Source organism: Eptesicus fuscus, chromosome 20, assembly GCF_027574615.1.
Source record: "Eptesicus fuscus isolate TK198812 chromosome 20, DD_ASM_mEF_20220401, whole genome shotgun sequence".
NCBI lineage: Eukaryota > Metazoa > Chordata > Mammalia > Chiroptera > Vespertilionidae > Eptesicus > Eptesicus fuscus.
Genome location: NC_072492.1, coordinates 6,525,301 through 6,553,296, shown reverse-complemented (window position 1 = coordinate 6,553,296; position 27,996 = coordinate 6,525,301). Strand labels below are relative to the sequence as shown.

At 51.0% G+C, this 27,996-nt stretch overlaps 1 protein-coding gene across 2 annotated transcripts; it reads right to left on the bottom strand.

Annotated features, from left to right (window-relative positions):
- Positions 1–68: 68 nt before the first annotated feature.
- ELAC2 (elaC ribonuclease Z 2) lies at positions 69–27,269 on the bottom strand. Of its 2 annotated transcripts, XM_028128262.2 has the most exons (24): positions 26,989–27,269; positions 26,351–26,401; positions 26,146–26,216; positions 25,421–25,485; positions 22,954–23,011; positions 22,144–22,212; positions 20,762–20,869; positions 19,837–19,895; positions 15,423–15,481; positions 15,269–15,341; positions 14,582–14,694; positions 13,956–14,051; positions 12,892–13,030; positions 12,728–12,813; positions 10,906–11,024; positions 9,622–9,718; positions 3,528–3,666; positions 3,045–3,083; positions 2,835–2,944; positions 2,147–2,246; positions 1,951–2,071; positions 1,731–1,809; positions 1,258–1,402; positions 69–711 (listed from the first exon to the last, which is right to left on the bottom strand). In XM_028128262.2, exons 1-24 carry the CDS (start codon positions 27,216–27,218, stop codon positions 478–480), a joined length of 2,460 nt encoding a protein of 819 aa, XP_027984063.2. In that variant the 5' UTR covers positions 27,219–27,269; the 3' UTR covers positions 69–477. The 2 variants fall into 2 exon arrangements, with proteins under 2 accessions (XP_027984063.2, XP_054564963.1); XM_054708988.1 differs by lacking the exon at positions 20,762–20,869.
- Positions 27,270–27,996: the final 727 nt, after the last annotated feature.

The window sequence follows — 27,996 nt, the reverse complement described above, 5'->3', positions numbered from 1 at the left end:
GGGGCCTGCGCAGGCGCCACCAACCTGGGAGGCTCCTGCAGAGGCGGCACCAGGACCAGGCAAAGCACTCGGGTTCCGCAGGGAATCTTTATTGAGTTCTGGGCTCTGGAAACACTACTCCTTGAGCCTTGAGCACTTAGACGTCACGTCCAAGACCCGTGTTCCCTGACACGGCCCGTCTCTAGTGCGGAGGGCATGGCTGGGCGGTAACAGGCCTGATGTGCGTTCTACGTGACTTAAGTCACTGGCACCGAATTCCCAGTTTTCTTCCCTCGGCAGCCTCCTGTCCACGGCTCCGCCAGGCGCATTCGTGAGACGTCCAGCACGCAGTCCTCACCCGGAGCCCAAGTCAAGGCTCCGCCTTTCCATGTGCCGCTCGTTCCACAGTGCCCTCGGCTCCCACCAGGCAGAGGGCGCACTCGGGACCCTGCGCGGGGTGGGGCGTGAGCCTTCCGAGTTCAGGGCCACTCCTGACCTTCATTCTGCCCTGACCTTCCTCTGTGGGCTGGCAGGCTCCTCTGCATGAGCCCGTTTCCGCGGGGGCTCGCTGTCCTCAGCTCTGCCCGCCTGCGCCTGGGAGAGCAGGGCCGCCCGCACCAGCCGCAGCTCCCTCTTCTCCCGGCGCTCCTCCATCTCCTCGAGGTCGTCGGCAAACAGAGCTTTCAGCGGGGCCATCAGCCTGGGCACCGTGGAGAGGTCTCCGAACCGAACCTGGAGGGAAGGACGGGGAAGACATGCCTCAGTGAGGAAGGCACGTGCCCACCCAGCAGGCACACACCCCCTCACCAACCCTGGGGCCACAGACCACAGCTGGAAAATGAAAGAAAACGCAGAGGCGGTGGCAGGAGACTAAAGAAAGGGCAGAGACGCCCCACGGCAGCTGAGGGCGGCCAGGTGAAGGGGCCTCGGAAGACTAGGCTGCCAGACTCTGAAAATCAGGCTCCTCAGAAACAAGGCCGGCCCCTGCCCGGGCCAGCCTGGCTTCCCAGTCCCGAGAGGAGAGGCCGTCTCCAGGCTGCAGAGGCTGTGGTGATGGTGGGAACGGACGAGCCTCCGAGGCTCTGTCATTTCCAGCCACAAGCGCTGATGTCGGTCTAAACGGGCCTGCGGAAGGTCTGGCAGCCTTCAAACCCGGTGCTGGTCCTGAGGGCTGATGGGAGGTCCTCTCACCGCTGGCCCGACCGTCCCTCCCATAGCGTCGATGCGGCGCGCTCTCTCTGCCCATCCCCACCAGGTGCAGCCCAACCACACACACACCTTCATGTGGTCAAAGGCAATGCCGACTTTCTCGTTGAAGTCAGGGCTGAAGAGGGGGATCTTGGCATAGCGCTGGCTGAAGTGGTTCAGCATGATGAACCCGGCGTTCATGCGCATCCCCACGCCGATCGCCTGTGAGGTGGTGCTGCAAACGGAGGGTTGGAGGGTTGCATCCGGCTGAAGCGCCCCCTTGGGCCTGCCCCTGCCCCCCCAACCCGCCATATTCCCTGACGTGGCTCACAAATGATTCCAGCCTGTTTTTAGCGCTTTCTAAAGGTGGGCTGCCTCAGAGCCTTGCCTAGAGCTCTGCAGAGATAAAGCCGAAGGGCCCGAAGCCAACCACCGCCCCGTCGCAGCCCACAGCCCCTGGTGGGACGCAGGCAGGTCATCCTCAGCAGGGCTGCCGTGAGGCTGCGGAGTCACAGGGAGGGGAAGGGAGGAAGTGGGTGACAGGCCAAAGCATTCGCAGCTACCTGTGTGTCTTTTCCACGGCTTCCACTTCCAGACCGTCTTCCAGCGTGGCCTCGTGAATCAGCAGGGTGGCATCTTTCCCTAGAGGGAGCATGGGCGTGGGACAGGGTCCTGTGCTGGACAAGCACTCGGCCCCGGATTCCTGCCCACACTCCATCCCCTGACCCTGTGCCCTGTGTGCATGCTAGGATGACCACCAGGCTGTCAGCCGCCTCTACTCACCCATCTGGACCAGAGCCTCGCAGGGCATGGTGTCCCCCGAGAATACCAGCTTCCAGCCGGACGTATGGACCAGCGCACAGCCATAAGCATGCTTGCAGTGCCGGACCTGGCAGGTCTGAAACTGGAGGGCAGGGCAGGGCTGCAGCGGTGCCCCCTCACCACCAGACGCCCCCCACCCCATGCGGCCGCCCCATACCTCCTCCAGGTCACAGGCTCTCAGCAGTGAGCCAATCCAGCTCTCAAGTGTGGGGCTGGAAACCTCGGCTCCTTTCTGAAGGCATTTGGCAGGGATCACACTGTGAGAAAGAAAACATTAAAACAAATGTAACTTGAATCAAAGTTTAAGAATTTGGGAAACCCCCAAATCATCATTACAAAGAAACACAATTTAAATCAGTCAATGAGACTGGGAAAGGTCTTCAGGTAGAACCAAACCAAACCCCCAGGCCACTGAGAAACCTGCCCGGTGAGCTGCCCACAGCGAAGGCATTGCAGGCCCTGCCCAAGCGGCCCTGGCTGGGCCCAGCAGACGGACTCCTTCCCATGAGGTGGGCATGGGGCCAATCCCACCATGCATCCCCTGGCGGGGCAGTCTCTGTGCTCACAACTCGGGCACGTGGCCCTGCAACTGTTTTATCAAGAAGTGTTGGCAAAAGTCTAGAAACTAGAACGGGGCTTAAATGAGGCTGCGAGGAAACGCAGCCAAGCAGACAGACATCTAAGTGAAGCCAGCTAGTGGTTCTGCCCTGAGTCAAAGCTGTCTCCCTGCTTCTGCCACTGGGCCACGTCAGGGGAAGGTTGCAGGGGTATCCTGACCTGCCCCCGGTCAACTCTGAGCTGTGGAGGGGAGGCGACAGCCTCGGGGCGGGCTGCGGGGAGCTCACCTGACGTGGTGCAGGAGCGGCTGGCACTGGTTGTGGTATTGCTGGAGCCAGGCCCGGAGCTGGGTTGGGGCAACCACCAGCAAAGGGTGGAAGGGCTTTCCCAGCGATGCCTGGAACAAAGAAGTCAGCTGAACCAGCGGCAGGCATCACAGGAGGCCTAGGTGTAACACAGGCAAGCCCAAAAGGCAGTAAGGGCAAGCCCGCACTCACCAAAGCGCGTTCTCTCTGCAGCAGGATATTTAACAGGCCCTGGAAGGGGAAAGGAGACGCAGATGAGACGAGACACGAGACGCCGGCAACCTCGGCCCGAGGTGGGGTCCTCGCCCTCATCTTGCAGGAGCCCCTCGCCCTCTATTGGCCACCAGCCTCTAACACTGCTGTCGCTGGGAGCCGGCACATGCTGACCCAAGACAGAGCAGTGGCTGGGGACCCGGCTGCCCCAGGAGACCAAGCCCCGCCCCTCTGGCTGCAGTTTCCTCCCCAGGCATGTGGGAAGGCAGACCCCTGCTGTGACATGGCAGCAAGCAAACAGAAAGACCAGCATCCTTACGGGCAGAATCGCTGAGCTGGGTTCTGTGGAAGACCGTTACCTCACAAGAGGTGAAGAGCCACGGCGGTGGGCAAGTTGAGGACGGAGGAGAGCAAGGCCACAGCTGCCTCAGGTGGGGCTCTGGGGTCCTGCCCAGCACTCACCGTGTGGTGATCCGCGTGCAGGTGGGACACGAACACAGCAGCAAGGGTGCCCAAGACCCTGTCCACGTTGTCGCCGTAGTGACGACACAGCTGCCCAAACGTACCTTCCCCACAATCCAGCAGCAGGGACTTGTCAGAGCTACAGAGAAGCGAGACGTTCAAGGCTGAGGAGAGGGCTCTCATGGCTCAGAGGCCTGTGACCTCAGAGAAGAGACTGCAGCAGCGAATGCACTGTATCTCCCATAACCTCGCCTCTGCTTCTCTGAGGACCTTGTACAAACAGGAATGCAACTGTAATGTCCATCCTCCTTATATAGAACTATCCACGGAACCACAGAGCCCTTTAATGAATGTAGAAAGTGTCCTAGCCAGGTAGCTCAGTGGACTGGAGCGTCATCCTATGAATCAAAAGGTTGTGGGTTTTATTCCCAGTCTGGGCACATACCTAGGTTGTGGGTTGTATCCCTAGTTGGGGTGCATATATGAGGCAACTGATCAATGTTTCTCTCTCACATCGATGTTTCTCTCTCTCTCCCTCTCTCTCTAAAATCAACAAACATATCCTCGGGTGAGGATTAAAAGAATAAAGAATATAGAAAGTAGGATTAAAAATGGCAGCAGAGTAAGTGGATGCTGTACGGACATGCTCCCAGGAACAAGCTGGAATTACAACTAAAATACAGAAAACTTCCTTAATAGTCAATGGAAAACTCGCAAGAGAGGGCCCTGATATCTGAGGACCGAAGGTGAAGACCACATAGAGACTGGTAGGAGAGGCAGAGGCATGAAAGGGCTGGCCGGGCGCCTACAGACTGCAACTGAAGTCCTGTAGAGATATCTCAGCTGTGGGGGGTGCCACTGAGAACTCTGAGATCTAATCCCCGAGGTGGGCACTCCAGCAGAGATCACCAGAACTGAGAAGGGTACCCACATAACATCTGGCTGTGAAAAGCAGTGGAGTGCTGTCTGCCAGGGAGTGGCAGCTGAAAATTCAGGCACCCTCTTAAAGGGCCAGCATACAAAATTCCCTGTGGAGCCATCCACCTTGTGCTCTGGCAAAGGGAGGGTGAAGTGGACTTGAGCTGTGAGAGCAGAAGCCAGGACTGGGGACTTGGGGGATAGAGCTCAGAAAGCAGACACCCCAAGTTTCCTGGGCTGAGTCATTCCCTCACACAGCAGAGGACATCCTTCCCACATAGACATCTGCCTTGCCTGGGGGGAAGACAGTCAACACACCCTATTGGAAACACCTTGCCCTGAGGCCACTTAAGAGATTAAAAGTAACAATTAGCCTCCAGGCAGAAGCAAGTACCCCACCCTGTTGAAAACACTCTTGCCACACCTGAGAACAATTGCCTGGGGACAATTTAAGTCAGGATCCTATCAGTCTGTAGACAGAGGCAGTCTCTGGAGGCTTTGAGTCTTTGCCTGATCTAATTAGTCAGAAACAGCCTTTAACACTTTTCTGCACTAGAGACTGAGAGGTGTAGAGGATGTACCTAAAACATAGTCACAAACCCAAACAGACAGCCAAAATGAGGAAATAAGGAAACAACCCCCCAAATGAAAGAACTAGAGAATTCTCCAGAAGAAGAGATAAATGAAGCAGAGATAAGAAATTTATCTGAAACAGAGTTCAGAGTAATGATGGTAAAGATTCTCAACAGCATGAAAAAAGATATAGTAACTATGAAAAAAGAACAGTCTAAAGTAAAGAATGACATAACACAAATAACACATTGGAAGGAATACACAGCAGATTAGGGGAAGCTGAGGATCAGATCAGTGAATTAGAAGACAGAGTTGAAAATATCACTCAATTAGAGAATAAAAAAAAAACAGGACAGCTTAAGGGAGCTGTGGAACAACATGAAACATAACAATATTAGAATAGCAGGTGTGCCAGAAAAGGCAGAAAGGGAGAAAGGAATAGAGAAGGTGCTTGAAGAAATAATGGCAGAAAACTTCCCTAACCTGGTAAAGGAAAAAGTCACACAAGTTCAGGAGGAACAGAGAACCCCAAGCAAGAAAAACCCAAACAGGCCCATGCCCATATACATCATAATTAAAACGTGAAAAATTAAAGACAAAGAGATAATCTTAAAAACAGCAAGAGAAAAGAAACTGTTACCTACAAACCATTTCCCCTAAGAACAGGAACAAGATAGGGATGCCCACTTTCACCACTCCTGTTCGACATAGTACTAGAAGTGCTAGCCAAAGTGATCAGACAAGAAGAAGAAATAAAAGGCATCCAAATTGGAAAAGAAGAAGTAAAATTGTCATTATTCGCAGATGACACGATATTGTACATAGAAAACCCTAAAGACTCCATCAAAAAACTCCTAGACTTAATAAATTAATTCAGCAATGTAGCAGGAGACAAAATTAAGACCCAGAAATCTATGGCTTTTTTACACACCAATAATGAACTCACAGAAAGAGAAACTTTAAAAAAATCCCATTTACCATTGCAACAAAAAAAAATTAACATAACTAAGAAGGTAAAAGACCTGTACTTGGAAAACTACAGGACACTGAAAGGACAGAGGAAGACTTAAACAAATGGAAGAATATACCATGCTCATGGACTGGTAGAATCAACATCATTAAAATACCCATACTACCCAAAGCAATCTGTAGATTCAATGCAATCCCCATTAAGATACCAACGGCATATTTCACAGACCTAGAAAAAACTCTCCAAAAATTCATATGGAATAAAAAAAAAAAGACCCCAGATAGCCACAGCAATCTTGAGAAAGAAGAACGAAGTTGGAGGGATCACAATACCAGATATCAAACTACTAGAGGCCCGATGCACGAAGATTCGTGCAAGAATGGGCCTTCCTTCCCCTGGCTGCCAGCACCACCTTCGCTCTGGCCCGGAGCTGCCTTTCCACCTTCCCATGCTGCCCAGAGGACCAGAGTGGCTGGGGCAGTGCGGAACGCCTGCGTCGTCGCTATGGCGACAAAGCAAGCATCCTGCCCCACCCTGCCCCCAGCCACTGGGCACCTGAGTATGCTAATTAACCCATCATCTTTGTTGGGTTAATTTGCATACTTACTCCTGATTGGCTGGTGGGCGTCAAAGTTACAGTCAATTTGCATCTTACTCTTTTATTAGTGTAGATATTACAAAGCCACTGTTCTCAAAACTGCCTGGTACTGGCATAAGAACAGACATATAGACCAATGGAACAGAACAGAGAACCCAGAAATCGACTCAAGCCATTATCCTCAATTAATATTTGACAAAGGAGGCAAGAGCATACAATGGAGTAAAGACAGTTTCTTCAATACGTGGTATTGGGAAAATTGGACAGATACATGCAAAAAAATGAAACTAGACCACCAAATTGCACTATACACAAAAATAAATTCAAAATGGATAAAGGACTTAAACGTAAGATGGGAAACCATAAAAATCTTAGAAGAATCCATAGGCAGCAAAATAGCAGACATATGTCACAGCAATATCTTTACCAATATAGCTCCTAGGACAATGGAAATTAAGGAGAAAATAAACAAATGGGACTACATCAAAATAAAGCTTCTGCACAGCAAAAGAAACTATCAACAAACAACAAGAAAGCCCACTGCATGGGAGAACATATTTGCCAATGTTATCTCTGATAAGGGTTTAATCTCCAAAATTTACAGGGAACTCATACAACTTATTGTTTTTTTGTTTGTTTTTGTTTGTTTGTTTGTTTTATAGAGAGGAAGGGAGAGAGATAGAGTTAGAAACATGGATGAGAGAGAGAAACATCGATCAGCTGCCTCTTGCACACCCTCTACCGGGGATGTACCCGCAACCAAGGCACATGCCCTTGACCGGAATCGAACCTGGGACCCTTCAGTCCCCAGGCCGACACTCTATCCACTGAGCCAAACTGGTTAGGGCGAGAACTCATACAACTTAACAAAAGGAAGATAAACTATCCAATCAAAAAATGGGCAAAGAACTTAAATAGACACACTTTGAAAGAGGACATACAGAAGGCCGAGAGACATATGAAAACATGCTCAAAGTCACTAATCATCTGAGAGATGCAAATCAAAACAATGAGGTACCATCTCACACCTGTCAGAATGGCTATCATCAACAAACAAGTGCTGGTGAGGATGCAGAGAAAAAGTAACCCTCATGCACTGCTGGTGGGAATGCAGATTGTGGAGAACAGTATGGAGTTACCTCAAAAAATTAAAAATGGAACTCCCATTTGACCCAATAATCCCACTTCTAGGAATATACTCCAGGAAATCAGAAACAACAATCACAAAGGACATGTGCACCCCTATGTTTATAGCAGCACAATTTACAATAGCTAAGATTTGGAAACAGCCTAAGTGCCCATCAGCAGGTAAGTGGATTAAAAAACTGTGGTACATCTACATAATGGAATACTACACTGCTGTAAAAAAGAAGGAACTCTTACCATTTGCAACATCATAGATGGACATGGAGAGCATTATGCTAAGTGAAATAAGCCAGTTGGAGAAAGGTAAATATCACATGATCTCACTCATTTGTGGAGTATAATGAACAACATAAACTGATGAAAAATAGAGCCAGAAAAAAGAATATTTTAGAATATAATAAAATATTTGCAGATTTTTAATTATTTCCTACAAGTTTTGTGATATTATACTATGTTATAATTTTGGTAATATATTTAAAATCTCTTTTTATTGAAATATTGTTTATTGCATACAAATGGCTAATTATTTTGTATCTTCTATCTGGTACTTCTAATTATTTTGTATCTTCTATTTTCTATTTTGTATTTTGGAAAAAAAATATTTCATGAGAGTGGGAATTACGGGCTTACCACAGAATAGTTGAATAGATAGTAGTTGAATGAAAAAAGAAAATAATATAGAAAGTATACAGAGCTATCCAAATGTGGGCATTAAAAATGCTTATGTGGCCCTAACTGGTTTGGCTCCGTAGAGTGTCGGCCTGCGGACTGAAGGGTCCCAGGTTCGATTCCAGTCAAGGCCATATACCTTGGTTGTGGGCACATCCCCAGTAGGGGGTGTGCAGGAGGTAGCTGATCGATGTTTCTCTCTCATCGATGTTTCTAACTCTCTATTCCTCTCCCTTCCTCTCTGTAAAAAAATAAAAAAAATCAGTAAAATATTTTTAAAAAAATGCTTATGTGGAATGGGAGGGTGAACATTCACCCAACCTCATAAGGATCCTGATTCTTCAGAACGCCTGTGCAGCACCCACTGGTGACCAGAGGTGGGTGCTGTGTCACAGGAGATCTGGCTCTGCCGGATGTTCTACCCCTGAAGCAGTGCTGGTTTCCTCAGCCCTATCCTCACAGCTGGCCGGGGCAGGAAGCCCAGGGGTCCTCCGGGAATGAGGAAGTGTGAACCCCAGGGACCAGTGGAGCTCCGTTTTAGCTGCTCCCAACCAGGACCTGGAGTTTTGACGCCGCAAGCTCTGCCGGCCGTGCTAGGAGCAGCCGCCCCGGCCGTGCTCTGGTGAGGAGGCGGGTCTCTGCGGCCCTTCCTCCTCCTCCTCTGGGAGAGCCGCGAGGCCAGGACGGCTGCACCCGCTTTCCAGAGAGAAGCTCAGGAGACATTACCATACACACCATGAACCTTTCAGGGCTCTTGATTAATCTCGGCTGAGAAATGACAACAGGCAAACCCAAGAAAATCAACTAAAAACCATCCAATCAAAGGGCTGAAATACCTCGCTATGGAGACAAGGCCACGTAGGGATTAAGACCCCAATTCACATTTGCACCTGTCACTCACCCGCCAAGTCACCTGAGCATCAGTTTACTCATCATTAAAATGCAGTCACTACTTCATAGGATTAATGTGAAAACTAAGTGAGATAATCTCTTAGCAAAATACATGGTACATGGCAGAATCAGCTATTTTTATCAAAAGACACATGGGTGACAAATCTCAGTGATTCCCGAAGTCTGAGTGAGCTCCTGAGGCTCCTCGCGGGAGCACTCTAGCCAAGACGACCAGCCCCCAGGGTTCCACCTGCTGTGGCGGCGGAGACCTGGGTGTAGAGAACCAGCAGGCTCCATGATGGGCGGCGTTTCCTGGGAAGCAATCATACCTGAGGTTGACAAGTGTGGCGCTGACATTCCGAATCTTCATGGGGATGGCGGACCCTGTTCCCAGGAAGATGATTTCCGGATACTGGCCTTTTTTCTCTATGGAAAAATGCATATGAAAGGTTCACTTCTTCCCGTCAAATGGGAGCCAGCCTTCAGCCCTGACTTGAGTAAGCCCCAGGAGGGCCTGGGGCTCCATGTGGCCAATACCCTAATGGAAGGGCCACCGTCAGAGGGTTACAGGCTGTCTGTGGTGCAAATGAATTTCTCAGGCTTTTCTTCCAGAAAATTGCTGCAAGTCACTTCAGTTACAAAGGGGCCTTCTTTGTGCTGGGAATCTGCATGTACCTCCAGGGGCTGGTGTCACCTTGCATCAGCTCCGACCACCAGACCTGCAGCACCCCACTTCCCAGGACTGTGGGCTCAGGGTCAGCTCCAGAAAGGAGGCACAGCTGGGGCTGAAATCCAGGGCACCTGACAATTCTGCCACAGGGGGCCCCTCCACCGCCTCGCCAATCTGACAGGTAGCACATGCACATCTGAACCAGAAATCCAATCAAACCCAAAGGCAATCAGTCAGTCTTCCCCAAAACACCAGGAGGCCAGGCCAAGAGGTTACTTGCCTGGGACTGAGTAGATTACAAGCCCGCCTTCTACTCCAGCCGTGTCTATTTCTATCATTAGTTAAAAGGACACTGGGGCCCAGCCAGTGTGGTTCAGTGGTTGAGGGTTGACCTATGAACCAGGAGGTCATGGTTCAATTCCCGGTCAGGGCACTTGTCCAGGTTGCGGGCTCGATACCCAGTGTGTAGCATGTAGGAGGCAGCGGGTCAATGATTCTCATCACTGATGTTTCTCTCTCTCTCCCTCTCCCTTCCTCTCTGAAATTAATAAACATATATTTAAAAATAAAGAAAATGACACTAGGAAAACCAGAGGAGCAGAGATCACAAGGTTCCCTAACTGCTCTTCCTCAAGGGGCCAGGAAAGATGAGATGAGGGGCGTGGCCAGAATCCTCGGTGGCTCATTAGCAAAGCCAGGACTAGGTCCCCATTCAACCACGTCCTGGCTCAAAGTTCTCCCCAGCGCCTCCCAAGAGCTCCCAGAACTGCTGCTCTCGGCATGAGCCCTGGAGAGAGCCCGTGTGCCACCACCAAGCCTTCCGTTCGCTGGTCCAGAAGGGCAGGCACTGTTGTTTTCCGACAGAAAAGAGGGCAGCGGGGAGTGCATACATTATCCCAGGCGGTGGTGGGCTGGGAGAAAGGCTGCCCGGTCCCTCCCTCACCTGCGGGGGCTGGGCTGTCCCGTGCGGTCTCCTTATACTCCTGCACACTCTGTTCGAAATTGGGGAGCTTCAGGGCCTCGTCTATGAATTCATCAGGATTGCAAGTTAGAAGAGCATCCCTGCAAAGAGAAAAGTATTTCAGGCGACCATGGGGTGTGTGGCTACAAACAAACACCAGGTTGGAGATCCATAATCAATTTGTGAAGAAAATCTGCAAAGTTGTTTCAAATCAAGATTGAAGACCAAGTGCCTCAGAGTCTGGGCAGTTTTGTTCCGTCCATGGCACCCTTTTCAGCAATAGCTCCAGCTCCTCAGAACACCTCTCAGCTCAGAGCCGGGCCACCCTGGCCCCGCTGACATCTACGTATCTGCTCACTGAATGCTAACAGCATCTAGATTCCCCTGGAGGCCAGGGAAAGGAGGGAAGCAGGGGAAATTACCCCAAACGGTGCCTCTCAAACTTGTGTGCATACAACTAATCTCCTTTGAACCCCGTCAAACTGCAGGGCCTGAGTCAGTGGAGCCCGAGATTCATCCCCAGCAGTCTCCAGGTAGTGCTGTGCTGCTGCCTGGCCACGCTGAGCGCAAGCCTGGAGCAGTGGCTCATCCATCATCTGACTGAGCACTGAGATCACCTAAGTGACCTTAGGTCAGCAGTTCAGGAATTCCGTTTCCCACAGGTCCCAGGTGAGCGGGGGTACGGCTACCCATCGCAGTTTTGTGAACGCCTCTGCCGCTGCAGACAAGCCTCCACCCTGCCTGGGGCGCCGTGCCCGCCCCCAGCAGCATGCGGCCCCCAGCACCCTGGAGCAGGTCCACCGCACACACTGCGGGGCGGACAGGCAACACCAGTGACTCCAGATGCAGGCCTTGGAAACTAAGGATGTGGGGCCGCAGAGCCTTTCGGGACGGCAGGGTGTTTACCAAGTGTTGTCAGGAGCTGCGGTCACCAACCTTTCGGACCTCATGGACCACCAGTAGTCTGCGGACCACCGGTTGGCGACCACCGGTCAGGAGCGTCCCTTGGGCTAAGAACTACCCTAAGGGAACACTTCCAGGCAGAGATCGATACCTGCGGCATTTACTGTTTCATTAAAACAGCAAAAACTTGCGAATGCCTCAATTTAACCAACATCCCTCTATGGGCTTCTTGGGAAGACTATATAATGACACAGGGAAGACTATATTATACAGTATCAGGTACTATATATACCAGTGATGGCGAACCTATGACACGCGGCCGCTGAGGTTTATTAAATACAATTATATATAACAATTATACATTTATGTTATTTAAACTATAAATATCGCGAAATAATGTTTTTTCCTCAAAGTGACACACTACCCGAGTTATGCTCAGTTTCTTGGCGAAGTTTGACACACCAAGCTCAAAAGGTTGCCCATCACTGATATATACAATACATCCCATATACTCAAGTTAAAAAAAGACTTTGTCAACAACCCGCTCATCTAGCCCTGAAGGGATTATGGGGGATTATCTTCACGATACATTCCATATTTCTACACTGAAAACAATGAACAGGCAACACTGCTCCCAGCAGAGAGAACAACTGCGGAAAGGGAGAGTCATGGACGCCACCTTCCCGCTCAACCCCTGAGGTCAGCTGGTTTCAGCGACGCCCTGGTCCTGGAGCACAGCCGCACGCCCACCTGCGGACAGTCTGTCGCTCTGGCTCCTGGGACAGTAGCAGATGGGTAGTTCCGACAGACGCCACATGTGTGCGAAGCCTAAAATATTCTCTACCTGGCCCTTCCCAAAAACCACCTCCGGCCCAGACCGTCCACGGGCTGAGTCACAAACCTCTGCCACCCCCTCTGGGGCCGGAGCTGGTACTTGAGGAGGCATTCGGCACGGACCGTGGGCACAGAGAAGGCGGCGCCTTCCTCCTGAAAGAGAGAGAGCACACTCCCTGGAGAGAGAGAAGGGGGAGCGCCAGGGCCACAGGGGCCGTCCTGTGACACTACCTTACAGTGGAGGCTGGCGAGCGGGGGGAAGATGTCAGGGTGGATGAGGTTGAGCTGTGTCTGGATCTTGTGGCTCCGGAGGTTGTGAACGGACGTACAGTTCTCATTCAGGATCAGGTGCTGGGTGTCAGGCCCAAACCTAAGAAGGAACAGACTGCACATGCACAGGGTCCTGTAGGGCCTCGTCCCGAGGGGCAGCACTGGGGACAGAGCGCCAACATAGATGGAGGTGTTCAAAGAGAGTAAGTGACTTGTCCAGGAAGACTGTTACTAACTGGCCAAACAGAGTCCTACTACTTCTGTCTCAAAGTCCAGTTTCTCCCCAAACTCAAACCAGAAAAAATAAAGTACCAGAAAACAGGGAAGTTAGAATGTTGGGAGCCACAGATACAGCCAGGAAACGGAGTGCAGTGCGGGCTGGAGAAAAGCCTGGGAGGAAACCACATGTCAGACTCAAGGCCTAAAGGAACAGGCGAAGAGGGCCGAGGAGTGAGAGGCGCCAGGCCAATGAGGGAAGAGATGCAGGAGTTGCCGGCAGAACCAGGACAGGCAGGCTGACCGGCCACCCAGCGTCACCACGTGCTGCAAATTCAACGCAAATAATTCCCCACCAGATGCTGGCCCAGCCAATGCGGCCAACAGGAAAGCGTGCCCTCCTTCTAGCACTACATTCTGGTAGACCATCTGCCTCCCAGGGCTGTTGGGAGGATTAAAGAAAATAAAACAAAATGTAGACTATTTAACATACTGCCTGACAGGGGTGTTTAATAAACTGAAGCTTTCATTTTAAACCTGCAAGTCTCTTCTTCAGGCTACACGCGTGGAATTGTCAACAAAAAGGCAGCGTTTGTTCAGACACTGAGTGTAGAGGGTGTGAGCTGCACAAGCAGGACCTGTGCGCACACGGTGCCCCCTAGTGGTGACACTTTAAGAGGGATGCAGGCGCCGGCTCAGAATGCAGGGACAGCAGGAATCCCAGGGAAGTCTAGGCAGGCGTGCAGTAAGGGTGGGAGCGCTTGAAGGAGAGGGGAACGTCACGCGTGCTGCTGGGCCAGGCTCCATACCTCTCCATCCACTGCTGGTACCTGCCATCCGCAAGCACACTCTCTGGGGCCAGGTGAGCCACCAGGGCCACGGGGGCATCGGCACTTCCTTGGAACCTGGATGGGAGGAAGGTGGGCTTTGCTTTATAAAATGACACAACATCAGAGCACGCAGGAAGCAGACAGGGCGGCGAGGGAGGGGCACCACTCGGCTCTGGGGGACCACAGTGAGCGTACAGCCTCGCGTCCAGGCCGGGCTGTCCTCAGCTGCTCCCAGAGGTGCCAGAGCAGGGCGGAGCCCCAGACTGCCCTGGGTCCCTCTATGCACAAGCTCTGGGCCTACCCTACACTTAAAACTCTAACTGGCCATTAACGTCCTAGTCTGCAGGTCTCTGCTTTGTCATCTTTTCTAATTTCACTTCCAGGCTGCGTAACCCACAAAGCCCACCAACCACCAATCACTGAGTAAACCCTGCCGGCAGGACGAGCCTAAGGTAGGAGACTGCCTTGGCCTTTCAAATCCTGAGTGTCCCGGCGGCCCGGCTCTGGGCCAGGAGCAGCCACAGGTTGGGGGACGCCCTGTCGATGCCGCTGGGCCCTACGTGCAGTATGTAGGCTCTCACTCGTCACCGCCAGGACCCCGTTACCTCTGGAAAGCAGCGTTCTCGCAGATGGGTTGAATGAATCCTTTGTCTGGACACTCGACCACAACAAAAGTGAGCCCGGGGTCCGGGGGAGTACAGATCTCTTCAGCCAAAATCTGCAGGGTCAGAGGGTTGTGATGCTCTCGCAGAGCAGCGCCAGCGCCTCAAGCACACCGCGGCCCGCCAGCCCACTGCACAGCCCGGGAGCCCTGGCAGCAAGCACAGGGCCGGCGGGAGGAGCCCCACTGCCCCGCCTGCCCCTGCTCACTCAGGCAGGCATCTGACCAGCAGAGGGCGTTTCAAACCGACAGTGGCCAGAAAGCCAGGCATGGCGTGCACGGCTCTCAGGTTGGTGACCCCTGGGCCTAAAGTCCTTAGGCTCTAGAGAAAACATCCTGGCAAAGAGCAAGGTAGCCTTCTTTGGGGCCATGCACCCAAAATCCATCCTTCTGGGGGTCTTCCCTGAGCTCAAGTATAAGGGAAAGCATCATCCTACCAGGAGGGGGACCCCCAGATCCTAAGTGGGATACAAAAGTGCCCACGGCAGCCAGCGTAGCTTAGCCAAGGGACGAAACCCAAGCTGTTCCACTTCCCCAAAAGTGCTGTCTGCAGGGCCCGAGCCGGACAGAGACCGTCCCTGTGCCAGGCCCGACCTGTAAATGCGGAAACATCGTGAAAGGGGCATCTCACCTCTCTTCCCTCAAAAGTGATGCTTTTCCCATCCTTGACGGCAGAAATGATGGGAGCGATGGCAGCTGTCCCCCTGGAAGGAAGAGGAGTGTGAGACGGGAGCTTGCCCACCAGGCGGCCCCACAAGGCCCCTCGGGGGCGGCCCCACACTCACACTGGGAGGCCCAGCTCTTTGGCTTTGAGCACCAGGAAGTTTCCTTTCTTCAGGTGAAGCTGTAACGAAAAGAACGCAAGTGTACTTCCAGTAACTAATGAAGAGGCTTGGTTTAACCAATTTTCTAATAAGTGCATCTTTCTGGTTTTACTTATTATTATTATTACAACTCATTAAACTGCAAACTAGTTTACTGCTTTCAGATAAAGTATATTATATTCTGAAGTCATTTGTTTTGAAACGCTTTAGTAATAAAAGCTGAATGACTTAAAAACACAGTGCTTTCGTTCCCAACATCAATTCCCTACAAATGTTTAAATGTAACCCATTTCCATAGCAAGTAAGAAGGATCCTTCTAGCATCCTTCCGGAGGAACGCTGCGCTGTGCTCGCGCCCTGCACTCATCAACTAACAGCTAAAGGAGCGCCACCGAACACTGTCTCTGGAGAAATGACCACACACATCCCTGTCACGCAATATTCGGGGCAGTGACAGGTAATACAAAGGTGGACAGTTTTCTCTATTTTTTGCACATTTGGCAATATAATGCCCCACAGTCTTTTATAATGGAAAAAAGTTATAATAAAAAATTTACGATATGTTGTTATTACAAAGGGAAAATAACAATCCTATCACGAAACCTTGTAATCACCATTCTATACTTAAATATTTGTTCACACATTTTTAGGATCTGCATATTTCACACACACATAATAGAGAAAAATGGTGGAAATGGCAAAAATGTTAAGTCTTTGGGTAATGAATTATATTTGATTTTCCTTTTCTTTTTTTATATATTTATATAAATGATCTGCATTTTCTTTTTTTTTCTTTTTTAATATATTTTATTGATTTTTCACAGAGAGGAAGGGAGAGGGATAGAAAGCCAGAAAAATCGATGAGAGACATCGACCAGCTGCCTCCTGCACATCCCCCACCAGGAGATGTGCCCGCAACCAATGTACATGCCCTTGACCGGAATCGAACCTGGGACCTTCCAGTCCGCAGACCGACACTCTATCCACTGAGCCAAACCGGTTTTGGCTGCATTTTCTTTTAACTTCCTGAAGTTAAGAAATGACTCTTAGGGCAAAGTCTCCAACTTGGATTCTAAAGTCTTACTAAGATTCTAGAATTGTCTGTCTTTGAAAGCATTCCCCTAAGGAAGGAATGCAGTTTAAGTGTGTGCAGGTAACACCAAGATGACAGAGCTTATGTGACATTAGTAGACAGTGGCAAGCACTGCCGTGACCATTCTCTACAGACGGCATGGGCACGAGGGCAAGAGCAAATGTGCCTGTTTACCAGGAGCTGCACACTACGGCAGACAAGCCACCTCCTTCCTGTGGGCCGAGTTCAGCCCAGAGAGAGCTGCTCCCACGAAGGAAGGCAGAGGACTTGGGAGGCGATGAGAAGCGCGAGCCCAGAGCCGGAGCTTCAGCCAGGCCCTCTGCACACAGGGCCTCCCCTCACAACTCCCACAACATGAACCAGCTCCGCTTCACTGCCTTCCAACCCCTTTGCCGAGAAAGAGCAAATTAACTACTGAGGGAAAAGGGGCCGTAGGTTGACGCGGGAGAGCAGCTCTCAGAAGCGGCAGCGGACAGCTGGGCAGGAGGCAGAAGCCACGGCAGAAGCCGGCAGCTCCTTAGTGTTAGAGCCTCAGCTCCCGGGACAGCTGCCCACGCACAGCGCACCCATCGGAGTGGACTGGGCACACCCTACCATTCAGAACACATCTCACCATGCTCAACGTAATCTATTTAGAGAGGCAGGAAAGATCTAACACAACTTAATAATTGCCACGTAGCCCTAGCCGGTTTGACTCAGTGGATAGAGTGTCGGCCTACGGACCCAAGGGTCCTAGGTTCGATTCTGATCAAGGGCACGTACCTCGGCCTACGGACCCAAGGGTCCTAGGTTCGATTCTGATCAAGGGCACGTACCTCGGTTGCAGGCTTCTCCCCGGCCCGGGCCCTGGCCCTGGTCAGGGCGCGTGCAGGAGGCAACCAATTGATGTGTTTCTCTCACATCAATGTTTCTGTCTTTCCCTCTCTCTTTCACTCTCTCTAAAAATGAATGGAAGCCCTAACCAGTTTGGCTCAGTGGATAGAGCGTCAGCCTGCGGACTGAAGGGTCCTGGGTTCGATTCTGATCAAGGGCATATGCCTGAGTTGCGAGCTCAGTCCGCAGCAAAGGGACTGCAGGAGGCAGCCAATTAATCATTATCTCTCATCATTGATGTTTCTCTCTCTCTCCCTTTCTCTCAGAAATCAATAAAAATTAAATAAAATCAATGGAAAAATATCTTCAGGTGAGGATTTAAAACAATAATAATTACCATGTAAACCATTTTGAAAAATTATTTTGTTGTCTAAAAACTCAGAAATACAAAAGGAATAAGCCTATCGGCAGTACTTAACTTTTACAAAAATTACAACTATTACTCAAATAAGTGATACTGACAATGATCCTTCAATTAATAACTAACATTATACTGACCTTTCATAATTGTTATCACTTGCTGTTGTTAGAATTTGGATGAAAATTATCAATGTTTTAAAACTGACATTCTTTCTTTTAGAAAGAGCATCGGCCTTCAGATTGAAGTGTCCCCTGTTTGATTCTGCTCATGCCTGGGTTCCATGCGCAATCCCCATTAGAGGGTGTGCAGAAGGCAACCAATCATAGGTTCTCTCTCTTCATTGATGTTTCTCTCTCTCTCTCCATCTCCCTTCCTCTCTGAAATCAATAAAATATACGTGTGCGTATATACACACTAGAGGCCCGATGCACAAAGATTCGTGCAAGAATGGGCCGTCCTTTCCCTGGCTGTCAGCACCGCCTTGGCTCTGGCCAGAGCAGCCTTTCTGCTCCGGCCCGGAGCAGCCTTTCTGCCTTCCCACACTGCCCAGAGGCCTGGAGTGGCTGGGGTGGTGCAGAACGCCTGCATTGTCACCATAGCGACAACGCAAGTGTCCCACCCCGCCCCCAGCTGCTCATGCCTACATATGCAAATTAACCCGCCATCTTTGTTAGGTTAATTTGCATACTCCTGATTGGCTGGTGGGTATCACGAAGGTACAGTCAATTAGCATGTTACTCTTTTATTAGGTAGATATATATATATATATATATATATATATATATATACACTAGTAGCCTGCGCACAAATTCGTGCTCCAGTAGCTCGCTGCCGCCCTCCTGTAGCTCTCTGCCCGCTGCCCTGCTCTCCTGTAGCTCCCCTCCTCTCCCTCCCCCCTCATAGTTTGCTGCCCTGCCCCCTCCTGTAGCTCTCCGCTACCCGCTTGTATTCGCTGCCCCACCCTCCTGCAGACCTATGATCCAGTTGTTACATGGTCAGTTGTTACACCATAAGGCATAACGGATAATTAGCATATTCCTCTCTTATTATATAATCTAATAATAGACAAATATGCAAATTGACCGCACCTTCGCTACACCCAAGCCACGCCCACCAGCCAATCAGGACGAGTATGCAAATTGCCCCAACAAAGATGGCGGCTAATTTGCATATCAAGACAGTGTCGAAAGAAGCCAAGAGCTGCAAAGGGGAGTAAAGCTTCCAAGAAGCAAGCAAGCCAGGGGGCGGGGGGAGGAGAAGGGAGGAGCGAAGTCAGGGCCGTGGGCGAAGGGAAACGAAGGCGGGCTGGAGGAGAAGGTGGGGCCGGTGACAAGGGCGGGGCGGAGGCGGGGCCGGGGGCGAAGGGAAACGAAGGCGGGCGGGCTGGAGGAGAAGGCGAGGCGGGAGGCAAGGGCGGGCCGGAGGCGGGGCCGGGGGCGAAGGGAAACGCGGGCGGGCGGGCTGGAGGAGAAGGCGAGGCGGGCAGCAAGGGCGGGCCGGAGGCGGGGTAGAGTGCAGCAGGAAATCTCATTGCAGGAATTTTCCTGCAACGGGAAAGCTAGTATAAGATATATAAATGTATATGAATATGTATATGTATATGTATATATGCCATTAGTCAGACCTGAAAAATACCTTATTGTAATAACATTTTCATAGAATTTGACCAATTTCAGATTTGCAGATCAAGGCCTTTGTGAATGCTAGCCAATATTTAATTAGTGTCCCGCTGTTAGCAGTTAAATAATATTAACTAAAACCGAGTTGAAAGATTCTGAATAAAGGCCTGAATCATCTGAAAGAAAACAAAACTTTCTCTAAAAAAGTAGCCTTTAACTTCAGAAAGATAGCCAAATATTTCAGGCAGTCCTAATGTGAACAATGGAGAGAATCTGTAGTATGCAACAGCACAGGTGGGTACTGGGAAATCCAGGTATCCATGGTTTCACCTTGGCACAGGGGGCTCAGCAGGTGCTCTCTAGGGACTACTGGAAAAGTGCTGGCTCAAGGTCACCACCCTCACGTAACGCCCACCAGAAAGGTGCTCACCTTACAGACGAAAGCTACGACCAAGGAGGGGTCCCTGCCACCCCTTCTCTGGCTGACATCTGGGAAAAAAGCAAAACTGATTATAACAACTGTAAGGTTTACAGGCTTCCCAGATGGACAGCCATCAGATACCTAATTTACTTCCCCGCCATGAAACAGATAAACCCTTCCCGACAAAGGCTGGGGAAGGCACTGGGGTTATTTCAATCAGACCTGGTCTCCCCCACTCGGGTAGAAATCTGAGTGAAAAATGCAAGACTCCACCCAAAAAACTTTTAGAATGGCGAGTGGAAAGTGACAGTTACTGAGCAGTGGAGAAGTGAGAGAAACAAGTTGCAAGGTGCTTTGTAAACAAGTATAAAAATAATGTGAAATGACACAAAGCTAAGAGGCCTGTGGAGAACTTCAGTGGAGTCTTCACCCGTTCCATCCAAGAAAGGATGCGACAGGGCCAGCCTCTTCTGTCAAAAGACAGGACAACCTCAGGGCAGAAAGGGGAGCCTATCAGCCGTGCCCAGAACTGGACAGACCCTCACGCAGCCCGTCCTCTGATACATCTACCCTGGGGAGTTAGTTCGTTTCCCAGTAGGCTGTCGCTCTGAAAGAAAAGGTGCAGATACATACGCTCACTGATACGACTGCTTTGTCAGCTTAGCAGTGACAGTTCTGCGTTCATGACAAATTAATTTGCATTGATAAAAAGCCTACAAGCCTCTCTATGAATCGATTTGCCTCTGGGTAAAGAGCACAAAGTCTGGGCGCACAGGGCCGCGGACTGGCACCGTGTACAGACCCAGTCTTACTGTGCTGGAGCACTACAGCTGCTGCACAGGGGAGCCCTGTGTGAGGGCTCTCTCTGAGAGCAGAGGGGCAGTGGCTGAGAAAACAGAGTTCTGGCAGTGACTGTTCTGTGTGACAGCATTACCATCTGGAAAGCGCTGCTCGTTTTCAGAGGATGCAGAGTCGGAAGACTGCTCTGGACTGCGCCTGCCTGGACTCTGTGATGGCTGGTGATTTCCACACTTCTCTTCACCTGGTCAGCACGAGAAACGATCCAATTACACACCTGCCAGGGGAGCTCCCAGCAGAGCCTGGGTGTTCACACGTGGGAACGCCATTAAGCCAGCATGCCTGCTCCCAGCACAGTAAACAGACACGCCCCCTCTTGGTCTCCAGGCCGCATTTACATCAGACTCCCTTTCCATTTCTGCCCAGCGAGGAGCCCTAAGGTGGGAACTCAACAGGGTTTGTTAACTAGAAAGCGTGCAGGCAGGAGGCTAGTTTACACATTATCATCACTCTCAATAAACAGACCGGCCTGAAAGTGGCCCATCCCTGAGAGGGGACATAATTTTGCAGTCAGTTAAATCTCAAGGTTAGGAAGCTGCCTGCTCCCCGGCACGCTCATCCCCAGGCCTGCGCGCAGGAAAGCAAGGCCAGCAAGCTGAGCAGGTTCCCACTGGCCACACAAATATACGCAAAAGCAAACTGCTCCGTGCTAGGGAAGGATATAGGGTGCCGCACAGGAATAGCGGGGGACACAAATCAGGAGGGTGGGGTCAGGACAGAAAAGCCACCTGAGCAGGAGCGAGCCAGGCAAGGCGAGTTCGGGTCAGAACCACACAGTGTGCACTGTGCCCTTACCGGGGGCACGCCCCTCGCCTCCCTCCCTTCTTCACCCGAGGCCCCGTGCAGCCCATCTCCTGCCAGGTCCAGCCTGTACCCCTTCAGCACTTGGCCAGCAATGTCGAGGAAATGTCTCGACTCCTCAGAATCTGCCTGGCAGTCAGTAAAACCTGATGGTGTGTGTTCAGTCAGACTCAAGGGCAACACCCACAGGGCAGGGCCTGACGTGGACTTTTCCTCTCTAGGTCAAAACTACTTCACCTGGCCCTGGGACCTGAAGGGGTTCCTGTGACCTTCTGACCTTTGACAACACTTCTATTGGGTGGCTGTGAGCTTAAAAACGTATCAGAATCCTCTCATCCAAGGAGGCACTTACATCTGTGGCAAATACACCTCAAGCAATAAACGCAAATGTTAGGAAAACGTATTTTCTGCAGTGCTCGACTATGTTATATTCCGTAGTCACTATCATTGCACAAGAGTTAAACATGTCTGTCCAGAAGATCAGACGCTCCGTAAGGGCAGGAACCATACCTTAATTCCTCGTCTAAACTGCCTAATTATGCTCAGAAAACAAAACTGGGCTCACAAAACCAGTATGCAAGCAGTTTCCACTCTCACCCAGGCCTCCCTCAGCCTGGACCTACGCCCTCCTCCCAGGAAGTGCGCCTTCGTACTCACTGTATATGGGGATCTGGAACACCGTCATGGTCTCATCCTTATATTCGGGTGCAGAGTGGGGCCGCACAGCTTCACGCAAAAGAGGAAAGCAGCCGCGTTAGTACAGACACGCATGAAAGTCCGCTTTCCAGACCACCAACCACGAGCAACTGAACTGCCTTGGAATTGTGGTGAGAATCTGCACTAAAACCAGTTGCTGAGTAAATTAATATTCGGGGGAAAGCAGCAAAATATACTTTCATCAGTTACTAGGGCCAAATGAAAAGACATGATCACTGGTGGCTAAACATTTGCAAAAAAGAAAGAAACTAATACTCCAGTTTAAGAAGTACAAGTTAACATACAACACCGTGAGGCCGGAGAACCCGTGGCCTGCACTGTGAGAGCCAGGACAGATTCTGGAATAAGATACTGGCATTTCCACAGGAGAGGCGCGTGGACACCCTGGAGGAGCACACCGCCTCCAGGGTAGGGGCTGCGGCATCCTCGTTAGGCCTGTCCCTAGGAAGAGGCGCACGCAGCACAGCCATGCTGAGGCTCAGTGTAAGAGGACAGGGACAAAACCTGCAGGTCCCTCTCATACCTTCCCTCCCTACTGCAGGAAACTCAAGGTTCATCAACTCTGACAACCGTCTCCAGCCTCTATTTGGGGGGAATGCGGTAGGGGCACAACATTTTAAAAATGCATCTATGTTGAGGAAGGATTCATTTTAAGGTTTAATTTAGTCAGTCCCCATGGATTCTAATTTGATAGATGGGGGCATATGTGAGAAAGAAATGGCAGATAGTGAGTCAGAGGCAAGGACATACCCAGGTCTATTCCTTTCAATGGACCAGAAAATATTTTGATAGCTTCTAGGTATTTTTCCTACAAAAAAGAAAGAAAAGTGAGCAGTGATGGTTGCAAAGATGCAGAATGCAACAATGTATCTGAGTACATGAGGCATCAACATGACCTACAGTAAGTAGTTTAAACTTCCTCTCCACAAATCTTCACCAAGTGTCCACTATATGTCAGATGCCAAGGATTTAGCAGGGAGGAGATGGGATGCCTGCCCTCATCCAATGGAGACAAAAATGAAACAAATAACACAAACAAGGACACAGTGGCAGTTGTGCTCAGAGCTCTTCAAGAGAGAAGCCCGGCTGGTGTAGCTCAGTGGTTGAACGTTGACCTATGAACCAGGTCACAGTTCGATTCCTGGTCAGGGCACATGCCCCAGTTGCATGCTCAATCCCCAGTGTGGGGTATGTAGGAAGCAGCTGATCAATAATTCTCTCATCATTGATGTTTCTACCTCTCTCTCTCCCTCTCCCTTCCTCTCTGAAGTGAATAAAAATATAATTTTTTTTAAAAATTAAAAAAGAGGAGAAACGCAGGGGGCTGAAGAATAACTTGTCTGGAGAATCAGGGATGGCTCCCAAGGCAACGACCTTTTGGCTGAGCTCCAAAGGATCAGAACGACGCAGGCAGAGATGCAAGGGGGTAGAGGTACTCATGTATGGATGAAACCCTGATGTGGGAAGAGCTTCAGTGGGCGGCTAAGAGTTGGTCTATGTGGCTCCAGCCTGGTGACTGGGATATAGATGCAGGTGTGGGCAGGGCCATGGCCTGAAGGACTTACGGGCCATATTACGGTGTTTGGAGTGTCCTGAATGGAGAACACTGGAAGGGTTTTAGGATGGAAGTAACATGTCTGCTGTTAAACCTTAAAGAGGTTCCTCTGGCTACTGTGTGGTGGGTGGACTACAGGGAAGCAAGAATGGAGATGGGAAGCTACCACAGTACACAGGTGCATAATGAAGGCCCTGATGAGATGGAGACAAATGGATGGATTTGAGACATCATTTTGGAGACAATTAATAGTCCTTGGTGACTGGCAGCCTTCCTCTTAAGAACTGGGAAATAAACTGTTGTATTCAACAGTTACAACAACGCACACACTTTTCAATGGTGAAGCAGATCTGAAAGTTATGAAGATGTCTCAAATTTAATAAACAGGAAAGAATAAAGGATAGCACTTACTGTGTGCCTACTTGGTGCCAACCCCTTAGGGCAGTGGTTCTCAACCTTCCTAATGCCGCGACCCTTTAATAGTTCCTCATGTTGTGGTGACCCCCAACCATAAAATTATTTTCGTTGCTACTTCATAACTGTAATTTTGCTACTGTTATGAATCATAATGTAAACATCTGTGTTTTCCGATGGTCTTAGGCGACCCTGCTAGCGGTTCTCAACCTGTGGGTCGTGACAGTGATGAAGTAGCAACGAAAATAATTTTATGGTTGGGGGGTCACCACAACATGAGGAACTGTATTAAAGGGTCGTGGCATTAGAAAGGTTGAGAACCACTGCCTTCGGGGGTTTTGTTTTTTAAGTATTTTTTATTTTATTTGTTTTTAATTTTTAGAGAGAGAGGAAGGGAGAGGAAGAGAGAAAAACATCTATGTGAGAGAAACATCAATCAGCTGCCTCCTGCACACCCCCTACCAGGGATCAGACCCGAAACCTGGGCTTATGCCCTGACCGGGAATTTTTTTTTAATATATTTTTTTTATTGATTTCAAAGAGAGGGAGGGAGAGGGGGAGAGAGAGAGATAGAAACATCAATGATGAGAAAGAATCATCCATCGGCTGCCTCCTGCACACCCCTCACTGGGGATCGATCCTGCAATCCTGGCATGTGCCCTGATCGGGAATCAAACCTGTGACCTCCTGGTTCACACCTGACCGGGAATTGAACCGGCATCCATTAGGTGCATGGGACAACACCCAACCAACTGAGCCATACCAGCCAGAGCTGATTTAGTATTTTATATGTGTTACCTCATTTCTTTCTCTTTTTTTAAATTTTTATCTTTTATTGATTTTAGGTAGAGCGAGGAAGAGAGAAACATCAATTTTGTTGTTCCACTTCTTTCTGCATTCATTGGTTGCTTTTTGTGTGTGTGCCTTGACCGGGGATCAAAGCCACAACCTTGGCGTGTCAGGACGATGCTCTAACCAACTGAGCTACCTGGCCAGAGCTGTCATTTAATCTTTAACAACTCTATGAAACATGACAGCCATTTTATAGAGAAGAAACTGCGGTAACTTGTTCCAGGTGATATAGTTAGTAAGTTTTGGACACAGGCCTCTTAATTTTGAAAGGTAAAGTGTTTATTTCACTATTGATTACCTCTAGGGGGCAGAAGCCCAATTTACAAAAATGAAGATTCTTGTTATAACTTTACAAAAAGGATGGATTTGTTTTGGAAGCTGAGTCGGGAGACTCACCAGCTGTGGAGGTCCAGAAAGCACACACTTCGGGAGCCCGGTTTCCTTTAGGGTAAGAATCATCCCTAGAAAGGACAAGTACAATCAGATCTCAGCACCCTGCCCTGCAGTCACCGCAGCAGAGCGCCTGTCAACCAACCCCTTTTCTATTTGTCCTCATTCAGCTTCTAATGACCAGGGGGCACGTGGGCAGCAGACGGGACACCATACCCCCCTCAGCGCCTCTCCAACGGGCAGCGCTGCACTAGGCGAGGCAGTGAGGTACCTGGGGCACAAAACCTTCAACCCAAGGGAGGGTCTTAAAGTCTGCAACCCAGGAACCTTCCGGCCTCACTCCAGTCTCAGCTCTGAGCACGCAACCAGTGCACCACTCCTTCCTACCCACACCACAAGCTCAGAGAATGTGGCCACGTTGACCTTTGCAGTGAGTGGGCATGAAGAACGGGGTAATATGGATAGCGGGGATCTGTGTGGAGCCCCACTGTTCTCCGGGGTAAATGCATTTACTGTAATCTCCATCGCTACACCCTCCAGTTCACTGTCACGTATCTCCAGTCAAGCAACTCAGTAAACGAGTGGATGGTAACACTGAGGGCAGCATCCATGTTCAACGCTGCCCTCCTGAGGAACAGCTCCCCACGCTCTGTGCAGAGCTGACTGGGCACACAGAGAATTCCAGCTCCCCTGGTCTCAGAAGGTGAGCAAAAAGGGCAAGACAGACTCACCACACAATCCCCCAACGTTACTCCAGTGCATTCGGGTCAGGAATATGTTGTCCAAACGAGACACCTTCAGCCTAAGAAAGAGAAACATCTGAGCAGGACACAGTGGCTGCACCAGGGACCGTTTCTGTCGCTAGGAAGACACGTCTCTCACTTCAGCTTTCAAGGCCCACGGTCATCTCCCCGCGAAAGGAAGCGGCTGACTCACTTGTGCTCCTGCATGAGTCGCTGGACTCCTTCTCCGCAGTTGAAGAGATACCTGCGGGACGAACATGACAGAAGTTCCTTAGCAGATTCTATTTTGTAAAATTGCCACCACCGTTTAGATGTTTTAGTGCACACTCTGGAAAAAAAACCCAAAAGCTGAAAATCCATGCTGCACTACCCGGCCGCGTTCTGCTATTAGGCTGCTGGTTTTGAGAGGCGTTAGCGGAGACCCGGCGGGATCGGGGGAGGGGAGGCTGTGCAGGCTGGTGCTGGTGCCCAGAGGGTCCTTTCCCCATCGCAGACCCGGCGACCTCACCCACCGACTCCGAGGCCCCGCCTGGGCGCGCACCGGAGGGGGTGCGGTTCCGACAGTGCCAAGAGGGAACCCGGGGGCCAAGGGTTGGAGAGAGGACGCTTAGACCCAAGCCTGGAGTTCTTCAGGGATCCCGGACACGTGACGGGCGTGGGATTACGGGATCCAGGATGCCCCACCCAACCAAAGACAAGTTCGCAGCAACAGCGAAACCCCACGTGTCAGCAGGGCACCGCGGCCCAGGGAGGTGCCGCGATGCTCCCAGGCGCGCAGCGCGGAGGGCGGGCGGGGCTCGGTGGGGACGGACTCCGGCGCGACCCACTGACCGGTTGTACTCGGAGAAGACATAGAGCGCGGCGCCCGCGTCCCTGCCGCCCGCCGCCACCACCTGCAGGTACACGGTGTTCGGGCCCCCGGGCTCCCACGACGAGCCACGCTTCTCCCGCGTGCGCAGGTGCCTCAGCGGGTCCTTGGGTGGCCGCGAGCGGCGGGCGGGCCCCTGAGACATGGTGCGCCCGGCCGCGGAGCGCAGCAGCAGCGAGCGGAGAGCCCACATGCGCCAGCTTCCAGGCAGAGAGACGCAGCCGGTCACCTCGCTCCGCGTGCCCCCGCCCCACCCCTCCGCCTCGAATGGCAGGCCCAGCCAATCAGCGTGCCGCAGGCCGAGATGCCCCGCCTCCGCGAGGCTGAGCGTCCAATAGAGAGGAGCCTTGCCTCTTGGGCTTGTCAATTGGAGGCAGCCATAGAGTAGGGGAATGATAGAGCGCCCCGAAGGCCCCGCCCCTCGTCTTTTTCCGGCTTCCCCGCCTCTACTCTCCCCGGAAACCGTCCCGAGCCCGGGCTTCCGGGAGCGCGTGAGGCGGCCAGAGAGCTGGGCTTGGAGCTTTCAGTCTTCGTGAGGGACTTGGCTCTTGCTTTTTTTTTGTTTTTGTTTTTTAAATCTTTATTGTTGAAAGTATTACATAGGTCCTCCCTTTTCCTCCATTAACCTCTTCCACCCCGCTGCTCTTGCTTTTGGTTGTGTTAGAATTACATGTGAGGAGATAGAGAGTGAGTGTAGCAGCTTTCACTGGTTTTATTTCCACCGTAATTCGTATGAGCACATGTTTCAAATGATTACTTTGACTGGCTTTGGGGAAGAAAAGCAAGAATAGTAGGCAGGGGTTACAGGACGAGCTCGGGAGCAAGCGTCCTGGGCAGGTGTTCAGTCGTGACAAGTACGGAGTTCACAGCCGGGGTGAGCCTCCCGGAATCCGCTGCGAAGTCCTAGGCTCGGAGCTGCCATCCCAGGGGAAGGTCCTTGCACGGCCAACGATAAAACCTGGGGAATGTTA

What these genes read in the sequence shown, in the direction of transcription:
- ELAC2 (XM_028128262.2), bottom strand. Translation starts at nt 27,218, where the DNA reads ATGTGGGCTCTCCGCTCGCTGCTGCTGCGCTCCGCGGCCGGGCGCACC. An exon ending in ATTGAAAGGAATAGACCTGG is followed by an intron (nt 22,213 to 22,953) that starts GTATGTCCTTGC and finishes TTTTGCGTGAAG; the next exon opens with CTGTGCGGCCCCACTCTGCA. An exon ending in GGACAGCCCAGCCCCCGCAG is followed by an intron (nt 9,719 to 10,905) that starts GTGAGGGAGGGA and finishes ATTTTTCCATAG; the next exon opens with AGAAAAAAGGCCAGTATCCG.